Source organism: Amphiprion ocellaris, chromosome 16, assembly GCF_022539595.1.
Source record: "Amphiprion ocellaris isolate individual 3 ecotype Okinawa chromosome 16, ASM2253959v1, whole genome shotgun sequence".
Taxonomy (NCBI): Eukaryota; Metazoa; Chordata; class Actinopteri; family Pomacentridae; genus Amphiprion; species Amphiprion ocellaris.
Window position 1 is genome coordinate 21,971,347 of NC_072781.1, and position 21,395 is coordinate 21,992,741.

The following is a 21,395-nucleotide window of genomic DNA, read 5'->3' on the forward strand; positions in this document are numbered from 1 at the left end:
GCAATAAGATCATGGGTGCCCAAAGCTCACGTATATGTGAGGGGAGTGAAAGCTGGCTGGTGAGGTCCAGTCCCTCCCAGAAGAGCTACTACAGCACAAAGCGTGTTGCGTACGGGGCTGAGCAGCCACATGCTGGCACCTGTCCACCATTAAAAGTGCTTACAGTGAGTGTCACTCACAACTGGATCATGCAGCAATGTAAGAAGGTGGTTCTGGCTGATGAATCACATTTTTGATTACATCACGTAGAAGGAGGGTGCATGTTCATCATTTACTTGGGGAAAAGATGGCACCAAGATCCATCCATCCATCCATCCATTATCTATACACCGCTTAATCCTCACTAGGGTCGCGGGGGGGGGGCTGGAGCCTATCCCAGCTGACTTAGGGCGAAGGCAGGGGACACCCTAGACAGGTCACCAGTCTGTCGCAGGGCTACATAGAGACAAACAATCACTCTCACATTCACACCTACGGGCAATTTAGAATGACCAATTAACCTCAGCATATTTTTGGACTGTGGGAGGAAGCTGGAGTACCCGGAGAAAACCCACGCATGCACAGGGAGAACATGCAAACTCCATGCAGAAAAATCCCGGGAAAGCCAGGACGCGAACCAGGGATCTTCTCACTGCAAGGCAAAAGTGCTAACCACTACACCACTGTGCAGCCCTGGCACCAAGATGTACTGGGGAAAGAGGGAAAGCTGATAGAGCCAGTGCGATGCTCTGCTGGAGAAATTAGACTCCTGGCAATAATGTGGATGTTACTTTGACATGTAGCACCTTAATTCTGTTGCAGAGTAAGTACCCCCTTCATGGCAGTGCTGTTCTCTGATGACAGTGGCTTCCTTCAGCATGATAAAGGGTTAAAAGTCAAATGTGATGATTTGACTTCAAATTCCTTAGATATTAGCAAGATCAAACATCTGTGTGATATGTTGGATAAACAAGTCCAATCCACGGAAGCCCCAACTCACAGCTTCCGGTACACCAAGGATCTGCTGCTGATGTCTTGGTGCCAGATACCACAGCACACCTTCAGAGGTCTATGGAAGCTAGACCTTGATGGGTCAAAGCTGTTTTAGCAGCACGAAGGGATCTACAAACATCAGGTTTTAATGTTGCAGCTGATCGGTGTATAGAAGCTTTGCATGCAACTGGTATACTGCAACGGTTAACAACTGAAAATACAGCTGAGTGAGCTGAGCCACAATTCGATATTTTATTGTTTAGAAATAAAATAATACAATTGTAAGTATTGACTGTTGTATTTTGGTTAACGGCATCAATTTGGCATAGAAAATATCCTAATAAACGACAGGAAAAGCACAGTTGACGAGGTTGTACCCATGATGTCCAAGTAGTCCTCAGCCAGAACACTGGGTCCACGGTCGATGGGTTTGCCTGAACCGTTGAACACACGTCCTGAAAGAGGAAGATTTTCTCTTTAGAGCCAAGTACAAATAAAGTCTACTATTTGATAAATAACAGCTATTTGATTTATCTGAAAATTGAATTCAAAAAACATCAATAAAAGGAAATTCATTAGATGACACTTCCAACCACATCTGATCTATTCTGCTTTCTGTCAGACTCTTCAGAGATACCGTAAGTGCGGCTGAGATGGCTCTTGTTGAGTCTACAAGTAACAAGTACAAGTAATTATAAATTCATGGACGTGATTAATGATACTTCAAAAACAAAGGCAGGTTTACTTTCTGCCTCTATTCAAATGTATGTAACCTTGTGCTGTACTGAGATAATCACATTGATTGAGACATTCAAGAACATTCAATTAAAAGCTTTGATTCAGTGTTGTTTTGCTTTGACTATTTACTGAGTATTTACTCTGAAAACGTAAGTAAAATTAGCATAGTGAAGGAAAATGCAGTTCACTTTAATTCAACATGCTTTAAAATGTTCTGTTTTTTTGTTAAAAATACAAAGATGACACGGAGACTGTGTAGCTGTAAACAAAACCTGAATGGCAGTCGAATCAGAAGATTATTTACTTTATTCTCTGGGGGGTTGTAACTAAATTAATTCATGCTGATCCTACCCAGCATATCCTCTGAAACTGGGGTACGCAGGATATCACCAGTAAATTCACAGGCCGTCTTCTTGGCATCAATGCCTGATGTTCCCTCAAACACCTGAATGAACACATAAACAACAAGCAGTTCAGAATAAAAAGCATTCTCCAAACAGTTTCTTTGGATTATAGGGAGGTCTGTCAAATGTTGAAGCATGATCTCTATGTTTGGTGCAGGTCACTTGCTCTCCATTCTATCTGTATCAATCCACGGTGACTCTGAGACATGTGAAATGTGAGTGAAGCCCCCTCCATTGTTTATACACTGCCCGTCCAAAAAAAAATAAATAAAAAATTGCACACTCTAATATTTACTTGGACCACGTTTAGCTTTGAGAACGGCACACACTCACCATGGTACCGTTTAAATAAGCTTCTGCAAAGTCACAGCATTATTCTTTTTGTTGGACGGTTCTTAACCCAATTTTAGTAGTTTCAGACATTTCCTTAGCTGTTTTCTTTGCTTGATGCAGACCAATAATTTGACCCTTCTGAAACAGGTAAAATCCTTTTCATGACCACAGGATGTGTCTTCTGACATGGTTGTTTAAGAAATGAGAAGCTCCTCATTGCATCAGCTAGGGTTAAACAAGTTGTTGCAGCTGAAACATATTCATCACTGCAGCAATTATCCAATGCAGGGTTTTTACCTATTTGCTTAGTTAAATCCAGGTGGTGACTTTTTTTTTGGACAGGCAGTGTATTTCTGCCTCTGCTACATTTGATGAACTGTGATTTCCATCAACAGCTGTTTATATAATATCCTGTAATGACGAACGTCCTCTGTTGAGAGCAGGGAACTCAATACAATCAGTGAATCTATACATTCAAACACTGAGATACTATTTTACTGCTGATGGTACAGGTACATTTTCAATCAGGAAATCTATGCAGTCAGTTTATCCAATACCAGCCCTCTGAAACAGATTTTACTTATTGTGATTATACTGGATGTTTAGTTTCACTGTTCATTAAGAACAGTTAAAATAACTACTTTGGAAACCAACCATGGACCTGATTCAACCATGGACATAAAGCATTTAAAATAGGGAAATACATTCTATACATATTCATAGATGTCAAGTTTTTGAATGAGGGAGAAAATATCAGACAAATCATTTCTCAAAGCAGACATGACTTATAACATACAAAATGGCTCACAGACACATGGTGATATTTTGTGATAAGGTTCAGTCATTTCAAAAATAGTTATCATTTTTAAGCGAACATTGCTCAAGCAGGAGCACAGTGGGCAATTATTGGGGACTATTTTCAGCTGTGGATTAATACATATTTATTAATAGACCATCAGAGTTCACAGCAATGAGACTTTCAGCTGATATGTCCTATAGGTTCCAGTGAGTCAGCTGCTATATTCTGTTTCTCACCTGGACGACTGCCTTGCTTCCGATGACCTCCAGGACCTGCCCACTCCTCTTGGTGCCATCCGGCAAGGTCAGGTGAACGATCTCAGCATATCGGGGGAACTAGGTCAAACATTCAACATGGTGTAAACGCAGTTGCCCAAAAACTACATTTACATCACTAATACAAGTAGAGTGACCACTTACAATGGCATCTAAAGCCACTTCTTTAAAAATTTGTAGAGTGGTATCTATGAAATCCCAACCTCCTTAAAAATATTTCAGAGTAGCCAAATATAGCAGTTAAGGCTGAACAATTTGGGGAAAATGTATAATTTTTAAGTAAAATTTTAGCTCATTAGTCACTGTGTAATAGATTTTAAACATGTGCATTACCATCAAAATCATGACTGTCACACAAGGACATCAAGATTTTGTAAAACCATAGACAGGGTCATACATGCTGTAAATAAAGAGTTGTAACAACTAAATAGTAAGACTGAGCTTATGTCAGTCGACCCACAGCCTGAAGCTTCAACCAAGCAGTATATATTAATCTATGGGCAGCATAAACAATGCTCATTATTATTTAATAGCCACATCTTGTACATCATAAACTGCCATCTTTGCGATTTGCTAAATGCACTGTGATTTCAATTTGAAATCAATTAATTCCTTGGCACAAGTAGCAGTGTGAGAACTGATTTATTGATTTACAGTTCAGTAAAAGTAGAACTTGTATTCAGACTCACCTTCACATTATCCAGGATCACCAGAGGTCCATTTACACCTGACACAGTGGAGTAGGCTGAAACAGAGAGGAGATGCATAGTTCATTCATTCTGCCATTTTAACAGGCCACAGGACTGAAAAATAACAGAGGTAATGCTGACATTAATCCCATTTCCTTGTGCAGCTGAAAGCCACCAATCAGCATTGGAATAGGTAGACTTTCCTACAGCCAATACTGTTAATAATCACAAGCTGACCTTTCTCTGTGAGATTTAAACAGCTTTCATGGACTTCCGGACCTAAATGTCAAAGGCAGGCAAATGTCAGGGGAAAAAAAATGCATGAAATTCACTTGTGTTCAATTACACAGGCAAGTGGTTAGTTCTGAGCCTTGCAATAATAGAACACTAAATGAAGGGTCATCATTGATGAAGGTTAGTCAGAATTGCCTGTGGCCTTCCCAAACAATAAACCATTATAACTGCAGCATGATGCACTGAAAGGACATACTAGAGCTCGAGAAAAATTACACATGAAATATGTCACTAAAAACATTGCATATTGCCATTTCCAAGCTTCTCCTGCTATGCATTTCTGTAATTATTAATAAAATCAACATGCATCTCCAGTTCTGCCCAACACTTTCTCACCTTCATAGCATAAAGGAGAATGTCTTTTACCAAATTCACTGGAGGTTTGTTGACAAAAATGTTGCGAAACGTCTAAAAAGGTCCTCTCTCACAATGATTAAACTCTTAAAATCTCATCTTGGTTAAACAAAGTTGCATATTTTTCATGAAAGATGTGACTACACCATTGCTTCCCTTATTTTGTACAGTTGTACAAATATACAAATTGGTCCCTGCTACCCATCTGCTGCTAGCATATAAAAACTCAACTGGAAACATACAAATATCATAAAATTTCACCCAAAATGTTAAAGAAAAACATTTACTTTTTTACATCTACATGTCTGGTTCCTTGTAAAGTGAATTCAATGTGAATTTAAAAGGATCCTAGTTGAGACTCAGTTGGAGCTCTGCAGAAAGAACCATACAGTGGGTTATCACAGATACATCTGCATGGGTTTACAATCTATAAGTAACAAGATACTGCAGTAGAGAATTCCTGAAAACACTGTATATTTATAATAACATGGAAGCAGTGTCCACCAGAGAGCACTGTTTATTTTTCATGTGCTCAATGTTCAGATTTCTTATGTTAAAAATACAAGTCAAACAAACACCAAGTTTGCTAAATCTTAATACAATTTAACTTAGCTCAGAAACATCTCCTGATGCTGGTAATGTGGCAGTAGCATGTGGCAGTGTAACCTGGGAGGAAAATGCTAACAAAACCCATTAACCAGTGAAAGCACAAACAGCACAATCATCAAAGATGTTTTTGAAAGCACAAGGTCATACGCATACATACTGGATACTCTGCATACACCACATAAACATGTACTACAACTCAGTATTTTTCAGCAACCTTTATTTTGTTTTTGCTTTCCACCAGATGCCTCCTTTGAGGAAAAAAAATGCATAACAGACCTTCCTCTGCTTGGCATAATGGGTAAACAAATAACATGCATATTATTGCAGTGCACTAAACTGTAGCACGCATTGAGTTGAACAGATAGGTTTCAGCTGCTACTCATAAATGTCAATAATGAAATTGTGCTCTAAGGGCAACAATCAAAATACAGACAGCTTTTGAAGAGGTCCAGTCTCTTTTGAATAGCAGAGATACTTGAGGTTCACTAACAACAGCAAAACTAAAGACAGCTGTAATAGATGACTCAGGTGATAACTAGTAACTATCAAAAGAGTCAGACCAACAGGGAAGCAGAACCTAATAAGTTCCTTTCTCTTAATGAAGCAATAACATTTGGTGCGCTGACATGGAAGAATATTTACAATGAGTTTGTGAGGAACCCTCCCGCCACAACTCTCTCCCTCTGCACATCTGCAGACCTGGGGGCTAAAATGCAAAGAAATGGGGAGTGAGGGTGGGTGGGGGTGGGGGTGGGGGACTGAAGGTGGCGGCATTGTTTCCACTGGGTTTTCTATCATGGTCTGGTGTTCCTCTTTATGTGCGAACCGTCAATCTCGGAGCTGATATCAAAGGGGCAGGGAAATTAGAGTAGACTGGTACGAACATAAAGCACTAAAGCTTAGCGGGGTGCATCCACTATGCCACTAATTAGGCAGGGGCCAACAAAATAACCTGTCAATGCGCTACAGTATTGCAGCCATTTCCCACACACACTTGTATTTCACCCTCTATTAGCCAGATGGGCGTGTGTGTGCTGAGGGTGGAATGGGAGGAGGTGGTGGTGGTGGTGGTGGAAGGTTGGGGCAGAAACTGTGGAGAGAGCACGATAAAAGATGGCTCAAGTGTGATGATAAAAACCAAGGGCACCACAGATACAAAAAATACATTTGCTCCTCCAAAATAAAAGGAGCTTTACTCGAAACAGCCTTTATCTCAGTTCTTGCCTCAGTGCCCACATTCTGGTAAATAACTCAAGTTGTCACACACATCTTTCCGTTTGTTCTACGAGACCTTGTTCTGCTGTGCAGGGTGAGAGGTGGCATGCAGTTAATGGAAAACTTTTGCTTTCCTCATTTGTCACCGAGTGGCAGCAAGTTCGTAGTTCAATAATGCACTACGATGTAACAGTTGACGTAATTCTGGATGTTCATCAAAATCTGTTTTTAAAAATAAATTTCGTTTTGCAGCTACTCTCATCCTGTGAAGTTAATATAGCCTTAACATACTTCATTCCAGCTGCAGCACAAGGACTGCACAATATCGTCTACTGGACAGAGTGCAACAACTGTAATGTGACATGTGACAACCTAGATGAGAGGCAGTTATTATCCAGTCAGTTGTTTGTACAGTTGATGTTTTACTGCACACATAACTCCACATTCACCACTGTATTCTTAAACACTTAAAGATGAAGTTACAGACAGGTACAGTGGATTTTTGATGGTGATACCGAAAATAATAGACAAAGTTTTCTCATATTTGCAGTAAATCCATAACATCAACAAACACTTTCATTGACATTAGGCGATCAAACATTATTCATTGAGCAAACTATTTAATATCAGCCAAATTATTAGCGAGGCTGTAAGATCTGGGCCCAAAATGACCCCTCTTTGTTAAGAAAACGACTTTCTAAGTACAGGAAATATTTTTACACTTGTACAGTAGGAACGTTCCAGTGAGGTCCCATTAATGTAAGAAGATGAAAGACCTCATTAGTGAAGTCTTTTATCTTGTGTAAGTGTAAAATACAGCCATGCTTTAAAGCCTCATTTGTGTATCCTTAAACAGACACACACTCTCTGAATCTCAATAATTTTTACTTAATGAGCAGATCATCATTTGTCTGTGTTTTACTTTGGCAGTCAAGTCATAGGTGACCCTACGAATTCATTTTCAGCCAATATAAATGTATTTCATTTGCATCAGAAAAATGTGTTAGGAGAGCCTTCAGAAATCCCTGCAGGTTAAATTGAACTAATGAAACACTTAAGTTCCAACTCTGAAAAACTAACTATAAATGAACACCTGCTTAGTACAGCAATATTAAAACTACAAGCAAACCAATACATAATGGAATCTCTGAGAAATCCATAGGTCTACTGCATCCTAATGCTAGATAGTGTTTTTAAGAAATGTCAAGTAACATTGTTTTTGCTCAGTACACACAAATATACAGATATACAATGCATCTAAAGGGATGAATAGTTTAGAACCCAAAAATAAGACAGAAAATATTTAGCTATTTTGTGATGAAATCATTTTCACCTGTTCAGTTAGAGATATAAATGGAACTTTTTGCCACTTAATTGAAATAAAATTTACCTTGTGGCTACAACTGTCCAATGATTAAGTGTGAAGGCATCTCTTGGACTTCTTCCTTAAAAATGTGCAAAATGTTCAAGTGCTACTAGGAAGTAGCACTTGTGTCACAGTAACTGTTTAACAGCTACTTATGTGTTAAACAGTTAATATGAAACCAATTTGAGGAAAACAACAAATTCCATGAATATTATGACAAACATGTTTATCATAATGAGTCTCTACATTAGGGCTGTAAAGGTGCACAAAAAGGAGCTTTTAGTACTGCACAGACCAACAAAAATTACAACTTTTAAATTATTATCTTCAAATAATGAAAATATCGAAGGTGTCTTATTGGCAGTATTTCTTACTGTAATATTTCAGCCACTCAGATATGTCATACTGTCTGTTAAAAAAAAAAAATGTTGTTGGTGTATACAGTCACTGTAAACTCAAGGTACCGGTCAAATGACCCATGCAGTGTAGAAACAGGAATCACAGATTCTGGCTGAAGGAAGGCTGATTGGAACCCAAACTCAAGTCAGAGTGTGAGTTACATTTAGTGTATCTTTAATGAAACTGGCACAGTGTCTGTAGCTTTCAAGCCTTACACTACTAGCGTGCTATTGGTGGTGGATAATGACTAATACACTTGCAAAATATTCTGGGTGGAGCTTGTGCTCTAGAAATTTTGTTCCAGGAGGGCAAGCATGTCAACATAAACAGATTTTTGACACTAACTGTTTGGCTCATCCAATGTACTGAACCAATGAAATTTTATACTGAACCAAACGGTTTAGATTACATGTACCATTGGATTCCTATCATGGACTTTATAGGGTTTCTACACAATATAAAACTGTTGACAGCTAAACTTCCTCTACACAATTTGAATGGGTTCTTGTAATTTGAAATTTATTACAACTATTCTACTCTTAGCTGTTACACCAGATATTGGCATTCATTCATCCAAAGAGTTGGAAAGGTTGGAAGTCAAGGCTCTGTACAGCCAGTCAAGCTCAATGTATTATAGATACTATATTGACCACAGTAATTTCCAAAGCATGGTAAAAACATACATCTAGGAATCTGTTTTAATTTTTTTTTCATGAGATGTATTAAATGTTGGTATTGATATCGGCTTCAAAATTCTTTTAATAGTCAGGGTGTATTTGAAACAAGAAACAGCCTCCCCCACATTGCTGGGATGAAGTTAAAAGCACACTGTTGTGAACAATCACTGTATCCTCGGAATTTTAAGGCATAGTCTAAAACCTGTAATTCAGAAGAAAAAAATCTGCATAATTTTGGTCATGTAGCATCTCATTTAATTATTTTCTAATGTCTATATTTAGAAAAATACACAAAAAACAAGAAAAATATTTCAAATACAGTGCAACATCAGTTGCTACTTATTTCAAATTTACGTGTTTTTAAGATTTACTCTTTTGAACAAATGTATAAACCATTTGGTGGCACAAAGTGTTAAGTGTGTATAACTTATGAATGAGTAGATCCAATGGGATGAAGGGCTTAACCCTGGCCCTATATACTAGACTGTCTTTATATGAAAGAAAAAGCGACAGGACAGTTCAAGGTACCCTCTTACATATAACAGTGATGATTTTTTTTTTTAAAAAAGTGGTGTGCTCTCTCATTTCACAAGGTAACGACTGCTCAATGGGCTATACGTCCATGAGGTGTGAAGTAGCAACATTTCCCATTAGGTTTGGAAAACTTTCTCCACCCCTCTTTTGCTACTTCAGCTCAAGTGCAGTGGTCCCCTGGCTTGGCATGCAATAGCAGTGTGGGTCACCCTGCAGGCTGTTCAGCTGCCAGAGCCCTTTGTGTACAAAGATGTTAATTGGTCCTAATCTGCCACTAGAAGCTGTTTTGGTAGCCTGACCTCGCACCCTGAAGGACACCTTGGTGTGAAATACTAAAGAGCCCATTCAAGTGCCAGAGAAAAGAGGCACAGAGCATTCCAACACAATTCAATTTCCCAGCTGAAAGAGGGGGAACTCAAGGGGAGGAGAAGGGAGAGTGGGGGGTGGTCAGAGCTGGGATGGAGATGGGGGTGCATCATCATTCTGACAATAAATGAGCGCTACAAAGCAGTGGTGGCTGTGATGTGCAGCCTCACAATCATGTCTTAGCCTCTACTTCAAGGGATTCCCACAGCCCCACTGGACATGGGAATGCTAATTGCCTAAAACCTACAGACAGCCCTCACCCACAATACACACACAGATGCGCACACGGCCCAAAAATAGAACAAATCGACATGACAAAATAACATCCTCACACAGCATTTGTTCCTTTTTGGCCAAGTTCCTGGTTAAAGTTAATAGTACACTTGTATCAAATTCATACTTTTGCTAACACATATAACATACTCAGCCAAACGGTCTAAAACACACCACATCTTGGTTTTGTTCATTTATTTATCTTCTCTTTGAACTTCCAAGGACTTGGTAAAACATAGCCTGTGATGACAAAACTTCAAAACAATGGCTAAGGGTTAATTAAGTAGTAAGGTAGAACCTCTGGTCAATCTACAAAATAGAGCATAGTTTTGCATCTTTTTCAAGTTCACCATAATATAACAGTCGCATGCCACACTCATGTTGACAGAGTAACTAATGTTTACAGTGTTGTGAAACAGTATCCGTCCCCTTCCTGATGTCTTCTATTTTTGCTTATTTCTCACACTTAAATGTTCCAGAAACTAATATTTATATTTATTTAATATCAGACAGATAACCCACAAAACACAAAATGCAGTTTTTAAATGATGATTTAATAAAGATTTACTGAAAACCTGTATCACCCCTGTGAAAAGTATTTGCCCATAAACTTAATAACTGGTTTTTATCCTTCGATGGTTTTTGAGCATGAACTGTCCTTTTAAGGTCTTGCCACAGCATCTCAGTTGGAGAGATGTCCAGAGTTTGACTTGGCCACTCCAAAACCTTAATTTTGTTCTTTTTGAGCCACTCAGGTGGATTTGCTTGTGTGCTTTGGGTCATTGTCATGCTGCATAAACCATTTGTGTTGAGCTTTAGGTTGGATAGGTTGGAAGTTTAGGATGTTCTCCAGGAGGATTGTCTGATAGAGAGCAGAGTTCATGGCTCCATCTGTTGTGACAAGTCTTGCAGGTCCTGTGGAAGCAAAGCAGTACCAAACCATCACACTACAACCACCATGTTTCACTGCTGGTATCGTGTTTTTCTTGAGGAATGCAGTATTAGCTTTACACCAGATATAATGGGACCCATGTCTTCCAGAAAGTTCTACCTTTGACTCATCAGTCTACAGGAAACTATCCCAAAAGTGTTGGGGCTCATCCAGACATATTTTTTGCAAATGCCAGACAAATCTTGATGTTCTTTTTGGTCAGTAGTGGTTTGTACCTTGCAACTCTCCCATGGATCCATTTTCTCCCAGTGTCTTCCTTATTGTGGAATCATGTAGATGAACCTTAACTGAGGTCAGTGAAGCCTGCAGATCTTTTGAAATACGTCTGGGCTCTTTTGTGACCTCCTGGATTAGACGTCAAGGTGCTCTTGGACAAATGTTGGTTGGCCGGACACTCCTGGGAAGGTTCACCACTGTTCCACATTTTCTCCATTTGTGGATAATGTCTCTCACTGTGGTTCTCTGGAGTCCCAGAACCTTAGCAATGGCTTTGTAACCCTCCAGATTGATAAATGCCAATGACTTTGTTTATCATATGTTCTTGAATCTCTTTAGAATGTAGCAGCATGTGCTGCTTTTTGAGATCCTTTAGCTATTTCATAATACCAGACAGGTTCTATTTAGTGATGTTTAGATTCAACAAGCCTGGCAGGAATCAAATGTGGATGTGACTGGTGAGATTGAACCCAACGGCCAAATTAATTTGTTCATTTGGTAGACTGGCAGCTAAGGGGGCAATTACTTTTACAATGTGGGACTGGACAGCATTTATATTTCAATAAATTAAATCATGATATAAAAACTGCATTTTGTGTTTTCTTGGGTTATCTTTGTCATATATTAAAATTTGTTTGATCTAAAACATTTAAGTGTGACAAGCATACAAAAAGAAATATATCTGTATTATAAATATGTCTGTCACAGCACTCAAGTCCTCCTCACATTTGCTATGGAGAAATGTCTTTACAGATTGCAATATTTCAAGCTGATTTCTAAACGTGGTATCTGCTGGGCTACAATTTAAACTACTTTAAACAGTCTGTGACCTAGTAGGGACTGTTAGCATTTCAGGATTGAAGAGATGGCTAGTTTCTGGACTGTAAGGCAAAATTTGAAAATTTAAGCTGACAAGGAAGCAAAGCCGTTACATATCATTAAAATGCTCTCATTTCCTTCTTTTAACTGTAGCAGACTTGTGAGCTATTACGTTTTTTCCCATTTAAGCAGGAAACGTTATCCGGAAAACCTTCCATTCTTTCATTCCATTCACCCTGTCAGCAAAAACAGTATTTGCTTATTCTGTTTCCTTTGTACAATACCAGAATGCCAATCAGCAGAACTGCCACGTCTTGTCAATTCACATTGCCAAAACATCAGAACTATGTATTCCCTGTATTCTATACCTAATATGTTATCATCATCAGAAATATGTCTTAACTGAAAATGCAGTAACCTCCAGAATAAAAAATAACATCAGATATAAGATTTTCTAAAATTAAAATACTGTACCAGTAACCCCAATTATTATTTGTTCAAGAGTTTGCAATAGGAGAATTTCTTTTATTTTCCACCTATTTTACTTGTGGATTGAAAAAAAAAAAAAACCCTGAAGCAATAGCACAAAAACACATTTTCTTTCCAACCTGCAGACAGTGCTTTGTAGCCTTTGTCATTAGAAAAAAAAAATCCAAGCTACTAAAATGAACCCAGCAGATGAAGGCCAAGTTGGATGTTTTGTTAACAAATGGCAGAAAACTTTTACAATAAATAAAAGCATTCTGAATCCAGGTCAGGTCAGCAGATAGACACGCCTCTTTTCAGTCATGTTGACTGTCTTGTTTTTAACCCAGTAGATACACAGGTATTCCATATAAAAATGACTCCCACCCTTACTGCATTGACTGGAGGATTGGAGGAAACCAGGAGCAAGTCTGTAAATAGAGTGGAGCGTCTTGACTGTGGGACCTTTTTTTGCTGGCTGGTAGTATAGTAGAGGAAAAAAGCAGTCCATACAGAGAGGCAGCCGATTAACACAACAGCTCCAAACAGTATAAGGTTTATTACGTATAGCCTTCTTTGCTGTAGTTTTAGGTTGTATATACAGTCATGAACAAAAGTTTATGCACACTTGTAAAGGCCATGTATATCATTCCAGACTTGAGTTTCCAATGAGTTTCTGATTTTTCTGTAATGAAATCACTGAAACCCATGCATCTTTGTTGCAAAAAAAGAACAATCATGCACTTTGGTTCTTCATAGATTCATTGTAGGTCTTCTGAAAACATGACAAAAGCTGCTGGGTTCAAAATATACATACAGCAACTTGAATGATCAGTTTTATTGATGTAGAAAGGTGTGTTAAATCTTTTCGACATAGCCTCCTAACTTCTTGGGAATAATAACAATTGACTACAGACAGTGACTATAGTCAAAATGCATTTTTTTTTTTTTTTATGAAGAAGACACATGGGTGACTCCATTATTCATTGAGTCATTGGAAACTCAAGACTCTCTTGGTAGAAACTGTCTTTACAAGTTTATGTAAACCTTTGGCCACGACTGTATATACAACCCTTTATACAACTACAGCACAGAAAGCTATACATACATAACACCGCATCACCTGCTGGCACTGGTCCACTGTGTTTTATCAAGTTCATAGTCAATGCAACCATCTACCAGGAGATTTTAGAGTGCTCCATGCTTCCATCTGCTGACAAGTTTTATGGAGATGCTGATTTCTTTTTCCATCAGGACTTAGCACCTGCCCACAGTCTCAAAACTACTTCCAAACGTTTGCTGATCATGACATTACTGTCCTTGGCCAGCCAACTCACCTGACCTGAAGCACATATGGTTTATTGTCAACAGGAAGATGAGAAACATCTGACTCAAAACTACACGAGCTGTAGGCTGTTAACAAAACCACCCCGGCTTCAACAACACCTCAGCAGTGTCACAGGCTGATTGTCTCCATGCCACACCACACTGATGCAGTAATTTGTGGTAAAAGGAGCCCCAACGAACCACTGAATGATAATTTCACTCAATTCAATGAGTTGGAGGTTTCTGTACTGCAAATATTTTTTTGATTGATGTTAGGAAATATTCTAATAATGTGAGACACTGGATTTCTGATTTTAATGAGCTATAAGCCAGTGTCATAAAACATAAAACAAAAAGAGGCTTGAGATATTTCACTTTAGTTAATGAATATAGAACATACAAAAGCTTACATTTTTAAACAAATTGTGAAAAAAAAACTTTTTACAGTGCTTTAATTATTTCAGGTGCCACTCTAGAGACCCCTCCAAACACCAGGCTCACTTAGCAGATTTAATCTTCACTGTTACTATAGAAATCTCTTATACAATGTTATGTTACTGTTAACTTCTAACGTTTGGGGGAAGTTAAGCAATTGTATGTGGAATTTCTTATATTATGAAAATACATACTTCTCCAAAACGACCCACCAAACCTAAAGACAAAGAATGGCAGCTATTGAATGAGGAACGGTCAAGTGAAACAACTGTGCCGTTCACGTGGATTGGTTCATGCAACAGACAGAAATGGTGTCAAATCTTTAGCCTACATTTTAATGTTCTTTCATGAAAAGAATGGCAAACGCCCACGGGAGTCTTTTTTTCTACTGACAAGCTAGCTGCTTAAGCCTAATTAGAATGTGGATTATAGAACTGTTACAAAAATAACATTGATTTTATAGAAATTACTTTCATAGTGACAGATGAGACATTTGTTTATCGTGACTACATTATTACCAATAATTAAATCTTAACAAAGAAGTATAGTGCCTTGCTCCATGTCTTTTCATAGCACTAAATGACAGAATGCACCACTAAAACAAAGACAAGCCATTTCGTGGGCTAATAGCTTTTGTCGCATTTGACATGAGAGAGACAAAGGCCTCTTAAAAGAAAAGACTTGGTCTGATGAGAAATCTCTTTATTTGTTTATTTTCCTGCTCTGTCTCAGAGTGCCTTTTCAATAGCTGCTTCTCTTAGAGCTCTGTCAAGTCAATAAGGTAGTGAAAAACCATCTCAACATTGTGATCTTATGGACTGTTGGATGCCTGGCATCAAGCTATACTTACAAATGTCTGTGTGATTTCCTCCATTCCTAATAAATTTTAGGGTTTGCTTTTACTTAACAAGGACAGTGCTTATTCTGAGCATATCTGTCATATGCAGCTGTCAGATCTTCCTTCCTAAACAAGCATAAATAAAACGAAGTCTGGCAGTGGATACATTCTGACTCTACATACTATTTAATGAGGGTGTAACACTACAACAAAATAAAATAAAAGGTTATTTTATGCTACAGGAATATCATCAGGAGTGTCTTGGCTTGGGCTTTGAGATGCAGTTCAGATACTACAGCAATTAAATAGTGCACTTCATTAGTCAAACATGAACAGTCTTTCGAACATAAATCATGTTTTAAGTACAAGATCATGCGAGACCAACCTTGTAAAGACACATGTATTTATCTTGCAGCTTAGTATGTGAAAAATTCTGTATAAAATTTCCTCATTTTTGTACACTCTGCGAGAAAAACAATTACTGTCAGAGGCCTGCTTTGTTTTTTATCTTGAGTGCAAACTCCCTCCACAATATGCTGACAGCACAAGTCGCTGTCCATCAGCTATAGCATGTTAGCAGGGTTAGTCGTGAAAGCTGGACACATACACTACTCCAGTTTTATTCAACATGTGCAACATGTTCACCGGCACTACATTTTGAGTTCCCTTTTAATTGGCCTTTCTGCAGCCTGAATCTGCAATTCTTCTGTTTGCACTGTACTGGTCACTTTACCGCTCACAGTGCCTATAAAAAGTATTCACTCCCATTAGAAGTTATTCCCTTTAACTGATCATTAGACTCCTGGCTAGAACTACATCATGAAGAGCGAAAGAATGTTTCAAGCAATTCCACGAAAAGTTTTTGAAAAACAGGGGATGGACATGAGAGAATTTCCAAGTCACTGAAAATCCCTTGGAGTATGGCAATGTGGCAAATGGTTAAATCTGCCTAGAGCAGACTGTCCTTAAAAACTGAGCGACCATGGAAGAAAGAGACGAGTGAGGGAGGCCACCAAGACACATATGACTCCTCTGAAGGAGTTCGAAGTTTCAGTGGCTGAAATGGGAGAGAGAGGTACACATCAGTGGAATTACTTTGTAGAAATCTGTTTTCATTTTGACATGAAGAAGTCATTTTTGCAAACTGTTGTCAAGAAAGCTAAATTATGTAGATCACGATTCGATGTTGAAAAGCAATAAAAGGGGAAAACTTCCTAAGGGGGTGAATGCTTTTTTAGGCACTGCACATACCAAGGCCCAAGATGCTCTTGTGCAGTTAGAATTTCAATAGTTTTGTCATTTAGATATCTGTGATGACTAAAATGGAGAAAGACTAGAAAGACTTATTCTGTACAGCCTTTAAACTGAACAACCCTAAAGTTTACATTAAATTGTCCAACAGCCAAGCAAACCAATCCTTTATCTAAAGCCAGTTCGGTTAGAGAAACACTGAATCTGCCTAGCTTGGTCCCCGATTAACACCAATTTCTTCAATATTTACTTGTCAGGTTCAGAAATTTAGCACAATGCACATGTCCACAGTAGTGATTCATCATAAAAACAGCAACAGTCATACTCGCCTCACTCAAATTATTTTCAGAAGCTTCTACTTCGCCATTCTTAAGCTTTCATATTTTTGAAGAGAAACTAATAGCAGCAGAGTGAGGAGACTGTTGTTGTACTGGAAAGCCTATATCTTTGTTTTCTTCTAGAATTAGTGCTGTGGAAATGTATGTTATAATCAGTGACAATGGGTGCTTGCCATTCTGCTAAACATGCTTCCTCCATTCCCTGCTCCCTTCGTACACTGGAAAATGATTTAGGTCGTCTGTCACTGAGGAAGTTCCAGTCCTTTAAATGAATCAGAACAGGCGACAAAAGAGGAAACCGCAGCTAAGGCAGGAACAGGGCTGTTTCACTCTGATCTGCTAAAAGTTCAGTGCAAACTGAGAGTGACCCTCCTAAATTTGTCATCATTCACAGATAGTGTTTTTCCAATCATTGCCTTGTGAAGAAAGGTAAAACTAAAGAAAAATTCTTCTTATGCTTCAGTAGTTAACATTGTTGCGTCACGGCTAAAAGGTCCTGGATTTGCTACCCAGTAGAGTTTTCATGTTCTCCCTGTGCCTGCTAGGGTTCTCACCAGGTGCTCTGGCTTCCTCCCACTGTCCAAAGACATTGTGAGGTTAATTGGTAACTCTAAATTTTCCGGACGTGTGAAATTGAGTGTCTGTCTGTCTGTCTGTCTGTCTGTCCCTGTGATAGACTGGTAACCTGTCCAGGGTGAACCCTGCCTTCACCCTCAGTCAGCTGGGATAGACTCCAGCCTGCCTGCAACCCTACAGAGGATACAGTGGTGTATAGATAATGGATGGATGGAAGTAACTATAAAAAGATCTTAGTATTTTATAACATACAGTTTCATTTTAGTTGACTCTGAGAAAACGTCCACCCTAATTTGTTTTCATTTTCAAATGCTTAACTTCTGCTGTGTTTACGGCTAGCATTCACAGTACTCTAGCATTTCAGGACCCTAAAACGAAGACTTTTACATTGAAAACTCCAGGGTTGCATTTTATTTCAGACTGGCATGAACAGGATCTTTTGGAAACATTGATGCAGAGACCTATGTGTCTTTTCTGACTGGGTATGAACAGTCACATGTGTCCCCTTGATTTGTCACACTCCTAACTTGAGACCACTTTCCAGAAGAAAACTAAGAAATATGTCTTGAGCACCAGTGGTTAATTCAACATGACCTTGTTCTCTGTTTTAACAGCCTTTATGCAGTCAAGGAAAACTCTGGTCTTACTTCTGGTCATTGCTGTTCCTCTTTTAGAATGTGTTCTAAAGTAAGCACTACCTGCTTTGTGTCTACACAAGCACTGGAATGTCCAATTTAAGTAATTGGTCGTGTGATATGCCTTTCAAAGCACGGCACTACGCATGGAGAAGTTTTACCGTAATCGTGCTAAAATGTTTATCAGGGCATAAATCATGAAAATTTTCAAATGGCATTTTAAAACACATTAAAACACGTGTCTTGCTGTCATCTTATGGTTGTGCAAGTTTCTCATCCTCTTCTTCTCTCTGACAGGTGAAAATAACTTCAAAACTCAAACATTTGAAAAACAGGCAAGAATGCAATTTAATGCAATCTAAATTAAATTAGATAGTATACATACAACTAAATTATACGGTTTTGCACTAAAGTAAAAAAAAACTCCATATAGAGACTCTGGTCATGTGAATGCTTCTCGCCTATGAAGCAGTATATTAAACATTATTAAAGCAAAAAGAAAAAAAGAAAGAAAATTCCTCTAGCCAGCAGAAGGGTGCAAGCCATTTTCTAAATGCAGCACCTGCAATATTTAAGAAGCACATCAAAAGTTTCCTGACAGTTACGTGAGATTATCATTTGGATCTAAATTGCAGCCTCATCATTAGAATGGACAGTTGCTTTTTGGTAATGTGTTTGATGAGATAAAAAAAAAGGCAAGCTACTCTGCTACAACCAAATTAGAAAATTTCAGAAGCAGAATGGTTAGATGTTTTTTGGACAAGGGCTTTATCACATGTTACATCCCCTCTTTTTAGCTCTCAGATGGCCCAAGCTCCATTAAGTCATTTTCTTCCAGTTTGCTGAGAGGCTTTTAGTCCATGCTTGCCACTCTGACACTTGCACAAAGGAAAAAACATCACCTTGCTGGCTTCATGGTTCAGGCCTTGTTCGCAGCACAATCAAAGTAAAAGTAAAGGCAACATCAGGCTCACACGGCACAGTGCCAAACAACAGCAACATCTGGGAAACCTTCTGTGTTGATTCTAATAATCTAATCAGCACTGGCAAGAGGCATTTCCAGTCACATCGTAATGTGCTAATAATGAAAGTAATCAGTTAGTTGTAACTAAATATTTGCAAAAAATAAAAATAAATCATCTGGCTGTATCAACTTTTACCCCTTAATCTCACATCAACATATATATCAAAATCTAAAAAAAACTATTTGATTACAAATTTTAAGATTGTTGTGTTATTGTCTTTAAAATGTCTAATTTTTGAACCCTCAGCATTACACAACAGCCAAATTATTTTTGTTATCCACAGACAAGCCAGACAAATAAATACTGCAACATGGTGTTTTGAACAATGCTCCTGTATCTACTAAAATATGGCAACTTTTGGCAATTACAAGAAAACTTGTAACTGATTTTTTAAAAACATTGGTCTTGTCAGTGTGATACATACTACTACAATAAAAGACAGACTCCAACGGGCAAATTAGTGTAGGTTCATCAGTCTATGAACCAATTTTGTGGTACTCTATGACTAAAATGTACAAAGTTTTGTAAACAACTGTAGCTATAAATTTAAATAGAACTCTTTACTTCAGACCGGATACAGCAGGTTAACCCATGTGAACGCCACCGCAGGCTGCAACACTCATGTGATCGAGTCACATGAGGGATTATTCATCTGTCGCCAGTCTGTCCTCCAGTATCCTCAAATTACTAAAATGCTATTAATACAACCCTGCATGGTAACATTACTGCAATAACTACGCACAAAAGGACCTAAATACAATTAAAAAAAAACAAAAAGACACCATATGTAGGGCGTCTCATTCATTTGTGTGGCTGCATCTGCGTCAGCTGGACTCCACAGCTCTAGTAGCATTTAGCTACGCCAGGCTGTAATACCACAGAGCTTAAACGCAACAACGACAACAGTGAAAATGATATGCATCTACAATTGTTTCGTATAGCACCAATGTTTATAATATGCTTCATAAAGCCAACGAATACAGCTCAGGTTATGTTTGACTAAGCACCAATATTAGGCCGGAGTAGCTACTGTTAGCGACAGCTAGCATGCTAGCTACTTCAGTGTAGCCAGTCACAATAATTCCAGCATATAAAATAAATACTGTTTTCGGTTGTACGTGAAAATTTTACTACTGAGTCGCATTAATCACCTATAACAAATAATAGCTAGTTTGTTTATGTTCGTGAATCACGATAAGGAGCTTCATGGCTCGTTCGCTGGATACCATTACTGCAGGGTATGTTGCGTTCAGTATCAATACGGTGTACAGTACAACCACCACAGGTCAAAGCTTAGGGTCCTGAGATGTATTTTCCAACACATGGACCATAGGAATTATATTTTGACTGTATCTGTTTCTCCTAAGGACTAAGTTTATTTATGTAATGTGGCACAATTCCTGCATTTCCCACTATAGATATGTCATTGAATGCAACACAACAACCTTGTTAGCCATTATTTAGCTACAGCTGCTTGCTAATGATAGCAACGTACTCAGCCTGGGTTGAGAGATGTAATTCCTGGTCACAGCCTGGGTGTGTGTCCTCGCTCCTGCTGCCAAACCGTTGACATCCATCGCCCTGTTTGCCACCATTGTTGCCATTGTCGGATGAAGTGAAGAAAACCTGAGAAAGCTAACGGTGGTAGCTTTGCTAACAGCAGCTGAAAAACAGAAATGACAGCTGAGTGCTGGTCATATGACACCGAGGAGCCGGATGGAGCTGGTCGGGGGGTGCGCATGTGCATTGGCGAAACAGTGGTGAGTAGGGCTTTTCTTAAAAGTTGAACTAAACTGACAACATAACTACAAATAGTGCACATAAACACCAAGAAAAAAACAGCTATTTGATCATTTGACAGCTGCAATGGCTTCTTCACAGTAAATACTTGTCATAGTAGCAAAAGCACAGCTGTTCACTTTCAAATGAAATGGAAAAGGTCTATTGGTACTTTCAAATCAGTCATTCCATCTCAAGTCATCAGGGGCCTTCTGCTTTTCTCTGATTTGCTTGATTTTTTTTTATATGTAAGGATATTTAAAGTGGTATCTAACGTTTTAGACTGATTTACCAAGCACTTTCCTGCCACTGATTTAAACTCTGCAGTACCTGATAAATTGAAGCTGCCGTGAAAATACCACCTATTGAGCACACATTAACAAGAGATCATGTAGATTCCTGCTTATTTTAGATGTTCTCTCTTTTTATATTTTAATTTTAGC

At 38.5% G+C, this 21,395-nt stretch overlaps 1 protein-coding gene across 1 annotated transcript in view; it reads right to left on the minus strand.

Moving 5' to 3' along the window:
- The window catches only part of atp6v1ba (ATPase, H+ transporting, lysosomal, V1 subunit B, member a), a 45,147-nt gene extending 24,269 nt beyond the window's left edge, over positions 1-20,878 (minus strand). Inside the window, exons 1-5 of the mRNA XM_023296167.3 lie at positions 20,669-20,878; positions 4,211-4,266; positions 3,483-3,581; positions 2,062-2,155; positions 1,350-1,427 (exon numbers count right to left, since the gene is read on the minus strand). Of these exons, the coding sequence (XP_023151935.1) occupies positions 1,350-1,427; positions 2,062-2,155; positions 3,483-3,581; positions 4,211-4,266; positions 20,669-20,777 (436 nt within the window). The 5' untranslated portion in view covers positions 20,778-20,878. The remainder of the gene's footprint in view (positions 1-1,349; positions 1,428-2,061; positions 2,156-3,482; positions 3,582-4,210; positions 4,267-20,668) is intronic.
- Positions 20,879-21,395: the final 517 nt, after the last annotated feature.